This window comes from Maylandia zebra, linkage group LG23 (genome assembly GCF_041146795.1).
Source record: "Maylandia zebra isolate NMK-2024a linkage group LG23, Mzebra_GT3a, whole genome shotgun sequence".
NCBI classification, from domain to species: Eukaryota; Metazoa; Chordata; class Actinopteri; order Cichliformes; family Cichlidae; genus Maylandia; species Maylandia zebra.
The window spans coordinates 1,743,685-1,759,794 of NC_135188.1; the positions used below are offsets into that span (position 1 = coordinate 1,743,685).

At 44.1% G+C, this 16,110-nt stretch overlaps 1 protein-coding gene across 1 annotated transcript in view; it reads right to left on the reverse strand.

Annotated features, from left to right (window-relative positions):
* cers1 (ceramide synthase 1) overlaps positions 1-16,076 on the reverse strand; it is a 36,804-nt gene extending 20,728 nt beyond the window's left edge. The window contains exon 1 of the mRNA XM_004570179.6: positions 14,961-16,076. Within this exon, the coding sequence (XP_004570236.1) occupies positions 14,961-15,209 (249 nt within the window). The 5' untranslated portion in view covers positions 15,210-16,076. The remainder of the gene's footprint in view (positions 1-14,960) is intronic.
* Between the last annotated feature and the right edge of the window lie 34 nt (positions 16,077-16,110).

Sequence of the window (16,110 nt, forward strand, 5' to 3'; positions counted from 1 at the left end):
TACAGATATTCACCTATATATATATTTGTGTATACAATATAATATCAACACATACAGCAGCGTACACATCACAGCTAATGCAGTGCAGAGTCAAGCTCTGCCTCCATAGTAGCTGGTCTCCTACACCTGACATATATATATATAGACAGAGAGAGAGAGAGCGAGCTCCTGTATGACTCAGGCTCTAACTCACAGTACAGCAAATCGATGGTTGTTACTTTTTTATACCCTTTTGTGTATTGGTGCTCCTTACATCCTGAGTATTAAGTCCAATAATAAACCAAGTTGTTATATTTTTTGGTGAGTGTGTATAATCCCTACAAGATTACAATGACAACCACAAAACATTGGGTTCTTTGTAGACGTGCAGGCAGGGATCTATTACTTTGGCCTTCCTGGTTTGTATTAGGTTTCAGTACTTGTTGTAACATGCACACAGCAAGGCAGCCCCCCTGTGCTGGCTATTTTTTGACAATGCCACTCTCAACAAAGTGATATGACCCAACAGCATCGAGTGGCTGTTAGCAGATTTATGACTGAGTCACTGGTGTTTTTGGGGAATACCAAAGATTCATTCTGGGAAAGGTGCGCTCTCTATACTCTGGTCTTCTGGCCTTCGAGTATCCCAAACCCCACAACATTTGTTTCAAATGCAGATTGTGAGATTATGTAACAGTCTGCCAACGGCTCCCTTCTTGTCTCGCTGCGTGCCACCCAGCCCACCATCTCTTTGGGTCCTCTCCGCCCACTCCATCCATCTACCCTTCGGTTTTCTGTGCCAGCCTACAGAGCGGGGGTATAGTGGGTCAAGGACACTGAGATAATCCGCTCGTCCTCTGTCGGATAAATGACAGGGCCTTGAGTTACACTCAGCTGGGACCTACGACCACTCAACAGCTCCCCCCCCCCCTTCCTCTCTCGCTCTGACAGACAGACTCTGGCTGAACTCGTTCTCTAGCCGGAGGCTTCATCTCTCTGTCCCCTTCTGTGGTTTCTCTCCCTGCCACAGAGAGAGGCCGGCCTTTAAAACAGAAGGAGAAAAGCGTATAGTGTACAAGTGTATATGGAGGAAGTGTGAGAGGGACTTGATGACAAATGGCTGGTTCCCATAGCAACCATGCAGGGATGCTGGCAAGGCCCTGCAGTGTGGCTTACGATCTCTTTCCATTATGCTTCCACTTCCTTATCGGTTTTCTCCCCACTCTTTCCCAGCTTAAGTGTAGCAGGACCCCCTTATTACCCTCTTCACTCTCCCTCCCCCTGCACTTCCTGGAAGCGAGTGATGAGAGAAGGTGAATGGACTGTGCCCTGTTGCATAAGGAGATAAACTGGGCCAGTGAGTCAGGATGCTGGCTCATGCGTGGCTCTGTTCAATAAGGGTTGCACTCTCTCTCTAAACCTCTTTCATTCCTTTGCTTCAGCCTGGCTTCGATTCCTCTCAGCGAGTCTGACGTCACTGCGTCCGTCTCAGTGTCACCTTTAAACTGGATTCTGTAACACATTCCCTCTGTGCTCTTTACATCTTTTTTCCACACCGAGGCCAAATAGGATTTGCAAAGGCTAATCCAAGGGATGGCCAGATTTTTACACTATATATATATATGCGAGTAAAGACAGCCTGTTTATCTGTGATTAACCATTTACGCAACCCCATCTCGTAGAAGTTTCTCGTGCCGTTAAGTAGGTTAGAATCCACTGGCTTGACCTTAATGCGAAATTACCAAATATCCTTTTCATTACACTTCCAGCCCACCTCCTCACCTGATTCGGGTTATTTGGCTCTCTAAAGACAAAATCATCTCGCTCACTCCATCCATGTCATTGCTTGTTCCTAACAAGGTGAAGAGGGGACAGCTGTCAGTGGGGATAAAGATTATCGCCCAGAGAGACAGAAGGAGCTGGAAACACTCCACTTATTGCATTGTTTAGAAAGCCTGACCTGTATAGCTGATTTGATTAGTTAAGAACACTCTGCATGCTTACACTTCCTGTTCCTGTCTTTGATATTTGTGGTGAGTTGATCTTGCGCTCATCTTGTTTTCCATGGATGTAGAAAATCAAGCAACCACTGCTTGGAGTCCTTAAACTGGATCAGCTTAGATCAAAACACCATTTCATAAAGTTAGACGGACCTCACAGAGCTTCATTTTCTTGTTTTTCATACCATCTAAAAGTGACCACAGCAATAAGGACTTTACACATAACTGAAGTTTACACAGCGATGCAGTTATTCAATTATATCACGTAAAATCACAACAACAGCCACCTAAAGACACTTAACACTGTAAGGCAAAGAGAAGATTAATTAAAATAGTCCAGCCTAGAAGTAATGTAGCTAAATGTCTGCACTGAAGGACACGCAGTGTTGCTGGAGGCCACTGCAACACTAACCAGAGTAAGTATGTAGTTAGATACAATGTTTCTTTTTTTAGGGCGAATATAATAACGTCAGAAAATGACAAGACGTCCAGGTCTTTATGTCTTTAAGACGCCTGTAGTTTAAATAATTGATTTCTATCTGGGCATCATCTGCATAGCAATGAAAATATATGTAGGGTTTTCTAATCATATTGCTTAAAGGAAGCATGTGTAATGTAAAACGTACTGGTCCCAGCACAGAACCCTGTGGAACTCCAGGACTCGCTTCCATATGTAAGGAAGGCTCCACACGTACAAGAACAAACTCTATCAGACAGATAAGATTCAAACCGTTTCAGTGAATTTCATGTCAACAGCGTATTCTAATCTCTAATCTAAGAGTCAAAGGAGCTTGCAAAGAAAAGCGTCTGGACTTCTTTAAGTTGCTTGAAGACGTTTCACCTCTCATCCGAGAAGCTTCTTCAGTTCTAAGGTCAAATGGTGGAGAGTCCCAGATATAAACCTAGTGGGAGTGACCCCCCACAGAGGGACAAAAGGACCCCCTGATGATCCTCTAATCGCCTGAGCCAAGGTGGGAAACTGGGCGTGGGTCCCAATCAGCCAGAGTTTCGGGTTTGTTCATTGTGAAACCTGGCCCCACAGAGGCGGGGGTTTACGACACCAACTCTCTGCCATCTATAATCCAGTTTTGAGATCCCTTCCCAGACGCCTTAACGCCCACTCACATCCTGGGCCATCTGACCTCAGGAATTCGCATGATAAGGTGGGGCCAGGTTTCACAATGAACTCACCCGAAACTCTGGCTGATTGGGACCCACACCCAGTTTCACACCTTGGGTCATGTGATTAGAGGATCATCAGGGGGTCCTTTTGTCCCTCTGTGGGGGGTCACTCCCACTGGGTTTAAATCTGGGACTCTCCACCATTTGACCTTAGAACTGAAGAAGCTTCTCGGATGAAGGTGAAACGTCTTCAAGCAACTTAAAGAAGTCCAGACGCTTTTCTTTGCAAGCTCCTTTGACTACGATGACCTGGATGACTGAGAATCTTCACAGACTCTAATCTAAGATGCATCATGTACCCACTAACTTTACAATGTAACAAGTATTTGTAAGAAATATTGGACAAGCTCAGTGAATCAGTGGAGACTGTGTAGCAAATGTGACCCGTTTATATTATTAGCAGTCTCTATTGTTCTCATTAGAAGCTTCTGGGTAGTTCAAGAGTGGCTGGCCTTTAATGTGAAGCAGCAACAAAGGAAATACCAGTAATGTGAAAGTCGAGTCATATCAAAGATGTGTTGAAGTGTTGTGGGCCAACAAGGAGATAAAGACAAACACCACTAACGTCACTGATTTGTTTCTAGCACTGCACTGTTGGTGCATCTCACACTTCCTTCCTTCTCTCCTCCTATTCTCTACGGACAGCGACAGACGCGCCCTGACTCGTCTTCTAATCTCTCCAGTTGGTATGTTGTAGGCATGCATTCATATCCTGCCTACTCAGAGGTCTGCTGAGGCCGACGGCGAGCCGTGGATGCTGGGAAATGAGTCAACTGCTAATTTGTATGTGACTAAACAGAAAGAGATGGATTTCAGTTCTCTCTGAGCCTTGATGAATCAGCTCACCACGGCATGAATGACTTTATGGAAAAAAACTGGATGATTAATCACAAAGGGAAGGAACATATGTGTCTTGATGCACACATGAACAATTCCCACTACGGCAGTCAGATGTTTTACAAACATACATTTGATTTGGTACTTTTATGCTGGTTTTCACACCTACACTACAGCCTATGGCCAGAAGCTTTTAACTGCTGTTTGCATACTGTAGAACACAAAACTTTCACTTTTTAATTTACAGAAAATCCTAAAGACCCAACTAAATAACTCAGAATTCAGCCCCATAAATGAAAGGTCAAATGTGGGCTTTGAAGGACACCAGAAATATTTTCCTGTTTCAAGGGAAACAACATATACTGTAATTCTAAATACATCTGTAGGAAGTGAGCCTAACAGGACCAAACAGCATCTGATGGGTTTTTAAACTTTCATGTGAAGGTTCCTAAACTGCTGAACATTTCAACTTGATTTGATTAAAGACACACGATTAGACAGGGCTCTGTCTAGTGAAACAACTAATTTGCATGCCAGAACGTGATTGGACGAGCGCTGATAACCCATCAGCATCTCCAGCTGAGCGAATGAACAGAAATCGTGACTGACAGCTGCAGAAGTGCATTAGTGTGGCATGGAAAAGCCATTTCTGAAGATTTGACTCTGCTGGCTTCAGTACGCCACAATCATGATTATTGTTTTTAGGTGCACTCAACACAGAAAAATGGAAACAACTTCAGGATGAACAGAATTTGACTGATTATCAACTTGATTTGGTTATTTAAACAAAGGTTTGCATGCCATACATACTATAAACGGCACAATAAAACATGAGGAACTCTCTGAATCTGTTCAGCGTGTTCTACCAGAGACTTCGGAGGCAAAAATAAACCTGTAGTTTCACTTCCTGCTGAGTAAATTTATTATTTCATTGACATAAGACATGGGTAAGGCAGGGTATGTGTTTTATATTCCAGCACATATTGTAATGTGTCAAACTTAACATGACATGGGGAGAGAAAAGGCAGCCGCTCCTATTAGGAGGAGGTGTAGCCTGTTAGTGGAGCCAATAAGCCGACGCTTGTTCTCAGATTAACTGACAAATGATCATTAACTTATCATTACATATGTGAAGCAGCATTATGTTTCCTAACTAACAGATTAGCAGCTATGCTGACTGAGACCTAACGTTCAACTGGAAGAGGACTGAACAGTTTCTTTTTTGTATTATACAGTTGTTATGTTTATATAACCAAGTTTTTACTCATTCGTTAGTCCTATTTTTACACCTGCCTCAGAAAAACAAAGCCGAGCAAGTGAAGTGTTTACGTCCTGCATGACACTGACCCTCATCTACATGGTTCCTAATGACAAGTAGACAATTATATAACCGCTTCTGCAGTTTTGCACAATTAAGTATCGTTTCTAGTGTAGATGGAGCTGGTTCAAGTTTCATATTTGCTGTTTGCAATCAGACCAGCAGGTTTAAGCAGGTTACAGCAAAGTTTCTAAGCTGATATAGACCAGAGGACTGTGTCCATCCAACTGGTAAAAATGACAAAGCACTATGGATCTGTCCGATAGCAGGAACAACATGTAACACTGCTACCCAGAAATACAGTTTCATAAGTGTCATACAGTCTACTTCATTAGTTCTGTCACAGGCAACAGCAACATAAAGCCTGTGATGGTCACATGGTTATCATTTGTGTCTAATGATTTAATGCCATAGTATTATACTATATGTCTCTGTAATATGATTTATGGTAACAGTAGTGAAACCCACATTGTGACATTGTTCTATAAACTTTGACCTCCAGGCACTTTTCTCCTTTAGAAGTAACACAGGACAAGAATCTTCTGCAGAAGGACCAAAGAAAGCAACATACACACTCAAAGAGCTGAGATACTCCAACTAACAGCTAGAAGACATATGGCTGTCGTTCATAATGCAGTATGGACCATATTGTGACAGCACAAGGACTGTAATAGTAAAATGCATGTGTGCGTGTGTGTGTCTTCAATGGAATAATTTACTCTGATCAGACAAAGCTTTATTCAGAGGTTAAGTGAGCAACATTGATTATGTATCAGCAGCACACCCGGCTGGATTAAATATGTTCGATGGTAAGTAAACAGTTGATTCTTGCTGTGAACACTGACGGTTGTAGCCAGTGTGAAGTCCAATTACAGTCCTCGAGCTGAGCACACTTTGGTGTATGTATGAGTGTGAAACGACCTACTAATTTGTTAGTAACTGATGTAAATATTCTATTTAACCTGACCTGAAACTAATGATTGAGACCATAAAGCAATCAGGAACTCAAGGCTGTTGTCGTAAAGACTTTTATACGACGCTTTTAACTCATTAAAAAGAGAATCTAGGTTCAAAGGACTTAGCAGACATGGAAGTTATGTTGTTTTATATGGTTGTGAGCCCACTGGATACGAGCTTATTGGCGTCATGCAGCCATACAGAGGAACAAGTTTGATGCGTTGCAAATAGAAAGATGGGACTCTTTCCTGCGGTGCCAGAGGTCTTGCAGAGTCTTTGCCTCAGGTGGTTCTAGGTGGACGTGAACGTATCTGTCATGGTTCGTTACGTAGCTGCACTGCAGGTGGCGTTCGTTAGTGCATCACAGCAATTTACTCATGATGGTCTAAACCATCATTAAACAAATACAGAGGAAAGCTAACTGCTACAATGGAAAGGTCATATGGTGACTTACCATAACTTTACATTTGATGAACTTTTATAGTTTATTTATGCAGTCTGCATATTATAACCACTGATTGTTGTCACGTCTGAGACGTGTAAAATGATTCGCAGTGAAAGCAAGTGTGCAGCATAAAGATACCCAAGCTCAGCTGCTAACGTTTAGCCTAGCTCTGGTGCTAATCCCTCATGTAGCTGCTTTAATGTATCCAGGATGTAATGAAAAGAGTTGTTGTTTGCAAGCCACATATTGCAACCATGCAACTGACAAAAAGACACAAGTGCGTCAAAACCCCCAAAGGAAGAATCGCACCAGAGCGGTGTGGAAATCTAACTTCGTCCTTTTTATTTAAGATTAATTTATGATGCAAGCACCGTAAACATATCAAACAGCTTCTACACAAAGGCCAGGCGTATTAAAAATGAACAGAAGTCATTGAAAAAACCATTCTGAGAACACTTGGATGGAGTACTTCAAAGTGGCACCGAGATATTGAGAAAGATAAAGACACTATTAATTCTTATAGCTACCACAGAGAGACCTCATTACATAAATGATGGAGTTGAAATGAAATAACGACTTTAGTTGAATTGTTAGTTTGGACAGAACCTGTGATATGACTCCACTCACACCTGTGCAGACACCCACTTTAGCTTTCAAATGCTTCAGTAGTTAATAACGTTTTCTGTTGATAGTTTTCCATATTTATTTATTTTTTGTAATTTCCCACATTTTATAGTCACAGTAAATGATCGCAGCCAGAAAGAGCGGATCATCTGTGAATCAGAAGGCTGGTTGGAGCAAGTCCCCGCCTACTCTGGTCTTCCTTCTCTCACCCCAACCAATCGCAGCAGATGGCCCCGCCCCTCCCTGAACCTGGTTCTGCTGGAGGTTTCTTCCTGTTAAAAGGGAGTTTTTCCTTCCCACTGTCACCAGAGTGCTTGTTCATAGGGGGTCATATGATTGTTGGGTTTTTCTCTGTATGTATTATTGTAGGGTCTACCTTACAATATAAAGCGCCTTGAGGCGACTGTTGTTGTGATTTGGCGCTGTATCAATAAAACTGAATTGGATTGCATGTTGAAGTATGCTTGGGCACGATACTAAACGCATCATGGTCTTTTATTAGACTCTCGAGTAATGACAAATACACAACAGGTCTGTTCTAAACACAGATGTTCATATCAAACACGACCACAGTTTGTGCCCGGGATCACTAAGAGCTCAAAGCTCTTTAAATGGTTGGTTAGAAACTTTTTTTCTGCTCTTGGCTCTGTATGATGTTAAGGAAATTGAATATTCTTATATGGTCTTCTCAGGCCATCGCAGAAGCCCCACCCACCTGCTGCTCAAATATTCTATTTGCACGTGGCAGCCAATCAGAAGAAAATTGGCTTAAAAGGAGCGCATGAACTGATGGGCTCCACTGAAGCCTCGCGAGAGATAAATAAGTCTTAATTTGAGCTGTAAGTCATTCGAAGGTTAGTCCAAGAATAAAACCATGCAGCCAAACTTTAGCATGATGGATCCACTTTAAAAAATATTATCACACACTAATGTTCATATTGTTTGTAATGCTACAATTTGTCTTGGAGAGGATGGTGAAGCGTGACATGCCGGTGTCTGCATGCTGTCTCTGACTCACTCACCTTGGCTATTCCTGTAAGAACAGCCTCTATAATCACTGCCAGATGTCAGTGAGAACCTATAAAGGTCCAGCTCTAAACTCCAGTTTTGCTATGTGTAGCTATAAAATCCAACAGCACACGGTGGGTGGTGAGACAGAGAAGAAGATATCCAAGGGCGAGTGCAACAGAGGGATGGAGAGGAAGAGATTTTGAAAGAGAGGATGACAAAGACTAAAGAAGGAAACTATTCTGGACGCATTTAGCACAGACTGTGTCTGTGTTTGTTTCCCACAGAGAGAGAGAGAGACTGGGGTAAAGAAACTGATCTAATTGCATCTCAAAACTGCTCCAAAGAATGCCTGGATCTTAGATTCCCCCTAACTACACTGAACAAATGAAGCACGCAAGTGCTGCAGAGATGGCTCTGAAAAACAATGCGTGCGAAGTGATGAGCAGACCGAATGAACTGGGGTTTCTCATGACTGCTGAGTCCTCAAACACTTTTGTAAAGTGTCCTTGTTAGAGGAAGGACATCTGCCAAGTGTGAAAACTTGAGTGACAGCATGTTATTGCACAGTGGCGGCCTGTCCACTGTGTCAGTCTGGAGGAAAACAAGGGGAAGAGAAAAAGCTGGCCAGCGGCACGGCAACTCTGCTGCGGTCAAGGCCGCACGACACATGCCAGGCAACTGGAGGGAACGCCGTGACACTCACCAAACAGAGCTGATGCATGACCCCGCTCTGTAGCTGCTGGTGCACGCTGTTAAAAGCTGCACACGACTCTCAGTTTTATCTGCAAATCAAATGAACGATCTGCTGTGCTTTTCTGTCTGGAGTCACAGAGACTCACGGTCGCACTAAATCCTGGGATATGAAAGAGTCGTCTGCAAGATGATTCAGTAAATGTGAAGAAAGTCTGCAGAAATCTGAAGCCTGCTGGAGGTTAACATTAAGGACTCAATTAATGACAACTCATTAATAATCTATTTGACACTTATTTATATAATTCAGGCTATGAAATGTCAAACATGTGATGAATCTGTCTGCAGAAAAAGGCCAATTTTTGGGAAGTGGTGACCAGAGCGGTTTGCGCTGGTTTAATTTCAGAAACTCTGCTTCGGTTTCTGAAATGAAGTTAGCGTGGCACTGATGGATAGGCAGCGTGTGGGAGCTGTGTGGGAGTTCCAAATGATTTTAGTATCTTGACAAAAAACAAAACAAAAAAACACATATGCAGGTATACGAAACTCAGCAGGTGAAAACATCTAGAAAGCAAAGGAAATCAAATCTGCGCTAGTCGGCATGAAGCCGAGTGCACGCTAGGCTGAAACGGACCAGTGCGGGACCAAGTCTGCAAGTGCGTGAAGCCCATTATTAGCACATGAGCTATGAGCAGACATTCAACTATGTGTGAGCACTGTCAGGAACACGCTACGCTGGTATTATTCAGACTAAAATGTACATGTGCACGTATAACGTATAACATCCGTACTGATCCAGCGCAGTGACAAATGATGATTAATCGCAGCCATGCTCTGTGGAGAACACAGCGGAGATAGCCTGGCACTTTAATGCACCTGTAAGTGCTGTGTATTTATGATGTCTGACACACTGGAGCACACAGGAGAGAAAGATCGTGTGACAGGTGATGGAGGAGGTGCTGCCTGTCTAAATGCAAAGTGATGATATATTAGAGGGGAGGAGAGGAGAGGAGAGGAGAGGAGAGGAGAGGAGAGGAGAGGAAAACTTCTCGACAAATAACGATTGCTTGTAATCAGTGTCAAAATTACACACTTCCTACAAGTTTCACCTGAGTGGGCACTTTTGGCTGAATAGATATCGCTTCCCCTCAACCTCAAGTCCAGTTTCAGGTTTCTCACTGTGGCTCTAATGCAAAACAATGAGCAGAGGCTTAGTGGAAAGTGATCTGGGATCTGTGGTTGGGAACCTTGTCAAACCTCAGGCTGCTTTCACATTTAGAGCGGCCGAGGATGAGGAACCATTCAGCTCGATAACGGGAGACAACCTCTGCAACAAGGCTGAAGCTGGCAAGCTGTGTGTGTGTGTGTGTGTGTGTGTGTGTGTGTGTGTGTGTGTGTGTGTGTGTGTGTGTGTGTGTGTGTGTGTGTGTGTGTAAGACAAATGTTCCTGCTCCCAGTTTGACCACTGAGCACTTAGTACTACCACTTTTAAAACACAGACACTATGCAGCCTAATGCAGCATTTAGATGGTGAACAGCAGGTACATGTGCTTTTACAAACATGTGCGTGCGTGTGGGTGTGTACGCACATTTGTGTTAGCGATTGGCCGCTGCCTGCTGAGTCAGCAGGCTCGGCCCCAGCCATGACACCCTTCAGCTCACTTCCCCCTCTCCTTCCTTCCTTCCCCTGCCTCCTTCTTCATTAATTTCTTGATTATTGTTTTTATTATTATTCCCTCTAATCACCGCTTCTCTCTTCTGCTCACTCCTCTATCGCCCTTCCTCTCTCTCCTCACTGATTTCACACACCGGTCGTCATTCCTTTGCTGCCGGGAGTCGGGAGTGGCCCGTTTTGAAATTGGACTTAATGACAGACAAAATGCATGCAAACATAAACAAATGTTTTTAAAGTCTTACGTTCTCATAAACACAAGCACACGCCCTGATAAGTGTAATGCACACTCTAACAACAAGCATCCGTGTAAACCACGTAAACACAGAACCAAAGATGTTTGTGCAAACAGGAAGCTGTCGTGTGTAATTATTCTGTGTCACATTTTCCTCAGAAGAAAAGTCTTCCAGCACTTGCAGGTCTCGTGCACCTTTGAAACGGTGTCGTGGTGCTAATGATGCGCTACAGCATCTTGTGCAACAGCAGACCTCAAGTGCCTTATAAACAAGTTGTATTTAACCTAATAAGGTGCTGCTGTGCCTCAGACACCAAACCGAATGTGAAACATTCTGAAAAACACTCGACCACACATGCGCTTCGGTGCCACCCCCACTGCGCTCAGCTAACCCTCCCCAAGGGCTCGGTGACGTGAAGTGATAGTAGCGTGTGTGCAGGCTGCTTTGGTATCTTTCTGGTTCACACAAACACCAAACGCAACACCGTAGGATTGTTGCCAGGTTTGCAACCTTGACCTAATTTCCTTGCTTTTGAGGCACAAAGTTCACGCACCATAAAAAGATATGCGCTTGTCCGCGTGCCTGAATAGCCGCTGCATCTAAATGTCTCCGGACTGCCAGGTTGTGAATATAAAGCCTCCCAGAAAGCGTGATGCCTCTTTTTAACTTTGAATGTGTCTTTGTGCTTCTATCAGTCATCCAAGTGGAACAAGGTTCGGCTTTTGTTACAAGGCAAGCTGGCCAAACACCAATCAAAATCCAGTATTCTGCTCTGCTTTCATAATTGGGATTTCCACAGTGAAAAAATGCAAACCCCGGTAACTGTAGACTTGTAAAGTGGGTCAACTTTCATTCTTCAAAAGGGACTGGGAGCGCTGTAAGTAACAAAACAGGAAACTAATTATTTTTATCCGTCAAAGCATCATCTACAGGTGTTAATGTTAGAGGCGAAAGCAGGGCTGCAATTAACCATGATTTACTTTGCAAAGATAAAACAGCCATTAAAATGTCCTTGAGTACCAGGCAATACCTTTAAATGTCCACGAAACAAAATATTAGTTGATGCAATGTAAAAGCAACAAGATCACAAAATCTTCCACTGAAAACAATTCAGTCAATTCTGTTCTTTCATGTGAAGCCTTTGTGTTGAATTGTGTTGCATGTCAATGCTCCTCTGCTGGTAATAAGGGACACAACGTGTGACAGGAAAATATCCCCCACAATTACACCACCACTCGCAGCACCGCTCTGCTGCATACTTTGGTCTTAATGAGTGGTTATATCAGTCACTTGCCTTCCTATCAGCTCGAAGCAGTCTCACCACCCTCTGACCTCTGACCTCTGATCACATCAGCAACAACCTTAAAGTCTCTTAAATCACAATTCTTCCTCTTTCTGATGCTCAGCACGTCATCTTTACCATGTTCACTCAGTTGTTGCCACGGGAATATTTGCAGTACCTAATTTATTTCTTATTTATTTATTTTATTTAGAAAGAGGGGCAATACATATTAATTAAGATTTTAACAAATGTAAATATGCCAGATTACAGCCTTGGGCTAACTTCCATCCGCAGACCTTCTGGCAGGTTGGTGTTAAACACAAGACGAAAACAGTGATCACATCATATTAGAAGAAACAATGACAAGAAGAGTGGACAACAGAGGACAGTATAGATGACAATAACGGAAACACGTCAATTATATTGCAAACCCCAGTATTGCACATGCCCCGACTGCCCTGATGTTGCACTGACCAGTTACACTAATAGTTGTTTCCCTTTTTGTAATACACTAACTCTTTTTAGTGTACGCACTCCCTGATGTGACAGAGCATCTGTGAAAAGGTGCTCCGTCTGAACGCCAGTTCAGTTACCTCTAACAGTGGCTCCAGTCAGGCGGGACCCGGCAACACTGCTGGACTTTTGTTTAATAAAATCACTCATTGGTGGAGGCGCCGGACCATGTAGACCTTTGTATATTAGACAGGCAGATTTAAACAATTAGAAATTAGTAAAATGTAGAAACTTTTAATTTAAATTTGACAATGGTGATATGAAAAAGGTTTCTTATCTAATATCTTCATTGCTCTTTTGTAGCGTTTGATTGGCCCAATAGCAGCAAAGCTGGTATGAAATACAGTATTCGATATGAGCCAGTATCACAGAGTGCAGGAATGTAGTCGCTGCTGTCTGGTAATGATGTGCGGATATGTCTACAGTTCTGTATATTAACATTTACATGTAGCTTTGGCACTGTTCATTTGTGTGACTTTATTCCTTGCAGATATAAAATTTAATCGATCAGAAAAGCACCAGGAAACATCTAACATCTGTGCTAGTATCTGATGCACGTAGGGTCTCATCAGCTCTGAAGTTAATGACGTGTGTTTATGTATAACAGTTTAGCCACTTTACTCCAAATCAGAAACCACAGCAACAGCACAGAGTGAGTAACTATGAACAGGTCGAGGTTAAATGCTCTGTCGTTTACTTCAAATCCAAGTTCAGGAGAGGGAGGCTTGTTCCCATTCTGCTAAGAAAGACATCGCACAAGGACGTCGGGCTCCTCTGGCAGCCAGCTGAGCTTTTCTGATGAGTAGCAGTCACATGGCTGAACGAACACTGAGCCCATCCTCTTCATCCCTGATAAGAACTCGAAAAGTGAACTGAGCTTTGACTCAGCATCTACAGCCCCCCCCCACCCCCCCACCCCATTATGTAGCACATATGTTTCATTGAGTCAAACATACATACGCTGACACACATGCATAATGTAAAAATGAAAACAGGCCTCCTTCTTTACATTCACAGGCAGCATCTGGCTCTGCACACAGTGCTTTCAGCTCCTGTGTGCAACTCTGGCCGAATCATCCTCATCACAACATCTATGTGTGTAGACACCCCGCCCCCACCACCGGGCAGATTAACTGGCCAGAGACCACATGCCCAGTCTGTGGTCAGAGAGCCCCTCCCTGGCAACGCCGGCCGGATGGAAATGCTCAGGCCTCAGATGAGTAAAAGAATAGTCTGAGTATGTGACCAGCAGGAGACACGCAGAGGTAAAACACATGCTGCCAGGCTGCTCTCAGAGACACTCTGTGCACATGGTTACACACATTAAAAAAATCACCATTTCTACTCTATGAAAGCAGATTGGTGTGTGTGTGTGTGTGTGTGTGTGTGTGTGATAAAGAAAGAAGCGAGGGGAGGCGCAGGCAGGAAATCCGCATCACTTGCTAATAATATGAAATTATATCGTTTCTAATAGGTTAGTTGCCCTTAAAACACAACAGTTGTAATCTGTGACTAATTACCAGAAACACGACGAGTCAAGATTTACATAATAATAATAATAATAACCGTGATGATGATGATGAAGGATAAAAGGAAGAGAATGGATGGATGGATAACAATAATAATAAACTTGCAGAAACAAGGCGTGCAGCATTAATAAAATACTCCAAAATAAAGTGAAACTAGAATAATTTTTCTAACAAGCATCCATTGGACCTGTTCACCCAGCACGTGTAGATAAGGCTATCTAACACGCACACATTTCTTCCCCTGGGAGTCCCCCTGTCTTCCTCTGCACACAGCGTGCACATTCAGAGCGTGCGCTGTGAAGCTGTGCGGCAGCTACCGTGTGCATCTGCGAGAGCATACGGACAGTTTCGTCCCCTACTTGAACGGCACTAAAATGAGAACCTGCGGTACGGGAAGCTGCGCGCGCCGCTGCAGCGGTGTTTGTGGTAGCCTGAGAGTCAGGTTAATATTTTCTGACACTGTGGTTAGGCTATCTGAGAAGGATTTAAGGTGCCCCTTCCTCTAACTTGTTCCTTTGTATTAAACCTGCAACAGGTTCCAGACAGTTCTTCTTAAACTCCCACCTGCCTGCACAGAGCATCGTGCGCCTCCCGTTATAACTACTGACAGATGGGAGGCCACACTTGTTTCAATTAGAAGAAAGAATCCCTAAGCCGAGCGTATTAGGGACTGCATGGCACCCACCTTAAACAGACTTTCTGTCAGTCCCCTCCTGACCTTCGTCCACAAATAGGCGCAAAAGAAAAACAGGGCGATTTCGGTCCAGGTAATGTAAGCGTTATCCAGGAAAGTCCGTTTGCTGAGCTCCAGACCGCAGCTGCTACAGTCTCTCCATGCGTCCAGCATGACGATGGCGGATCTGGTGATGAACTCTATGTAGCCCGGCATGGGCTCCACTTCAACCGCCCCGGCGCTCCCGGCAAGACTATCCATTGTGGTGAGGCGCAAAAACCAGCACGCAAGAAAAATATGGGCAAAGACACCAGCGAGCAGTGCGGTCCAGACGCGGCGACTGACTGGTTCAACAGCTTGCTAGCTGTGCTTAAAAAAAGGAAGCCAGAGCAAGCCTCTCTAACCAGCTTAACCTCTTCAGTAGCCTAATTCTTTGTTTTCCAAATTAAGACCGGGGCCCATTCTTTTGCGTCCAGGACAGTTTATGAATGATACAGGGCCCCCGCCAGGTATGAGAGCAGACACGGCGGACTGCGCGGCTGGATTCGAGAATCACGCAGAAAAATTACGAAGCCAGTACAGACAATTAATGTGAGCCATCAGCGGCAGTCTGGAGGAGGTTTCTTCTGTTAATCATTCCGCTACGCACTCAGCTCATCTGCGCCCCGGTTAGCCGCCTAGCTAAATGAAATCGCAGCGCACACCGCAGTGAATGGAGCAGCATTGGCAGGGGCTTCCAAGCTAGCTAGCGACTTGAATGAATTAGCATTTATCGCCTTTGAGCGCACAAACACAGAGGGAGGGGGGTGAAAAAAGAGGTCCAAAGCTCCTGTCGCTTCTCCGGTGATGGTGGCAAACCCTGCTGCGCTGTCACACGCGCGCTCTCATCGGGGTCCGTTATTCGCCTTATATAACGTCTCCTGAGTTTAACCTGCAGCTTCCCGTCACACGGCCGAGTCTCAGACGAACACAAGTTACTCCAGCTTCAGAAAACGGATGAATGAGGATGTTCTCATCCCACCAGGAGCCCCGTCGCCTCCTCTTATTCTCCTCCTCCTCGTCTGGCTACTAAACGTGTCCGAGGGTTTGACGAGCCGCGCTCACTGGTGCGTTCAAAGACGCACAGACAACCCAGCTACGCTTAAAAGAAACCGGGTAAAAT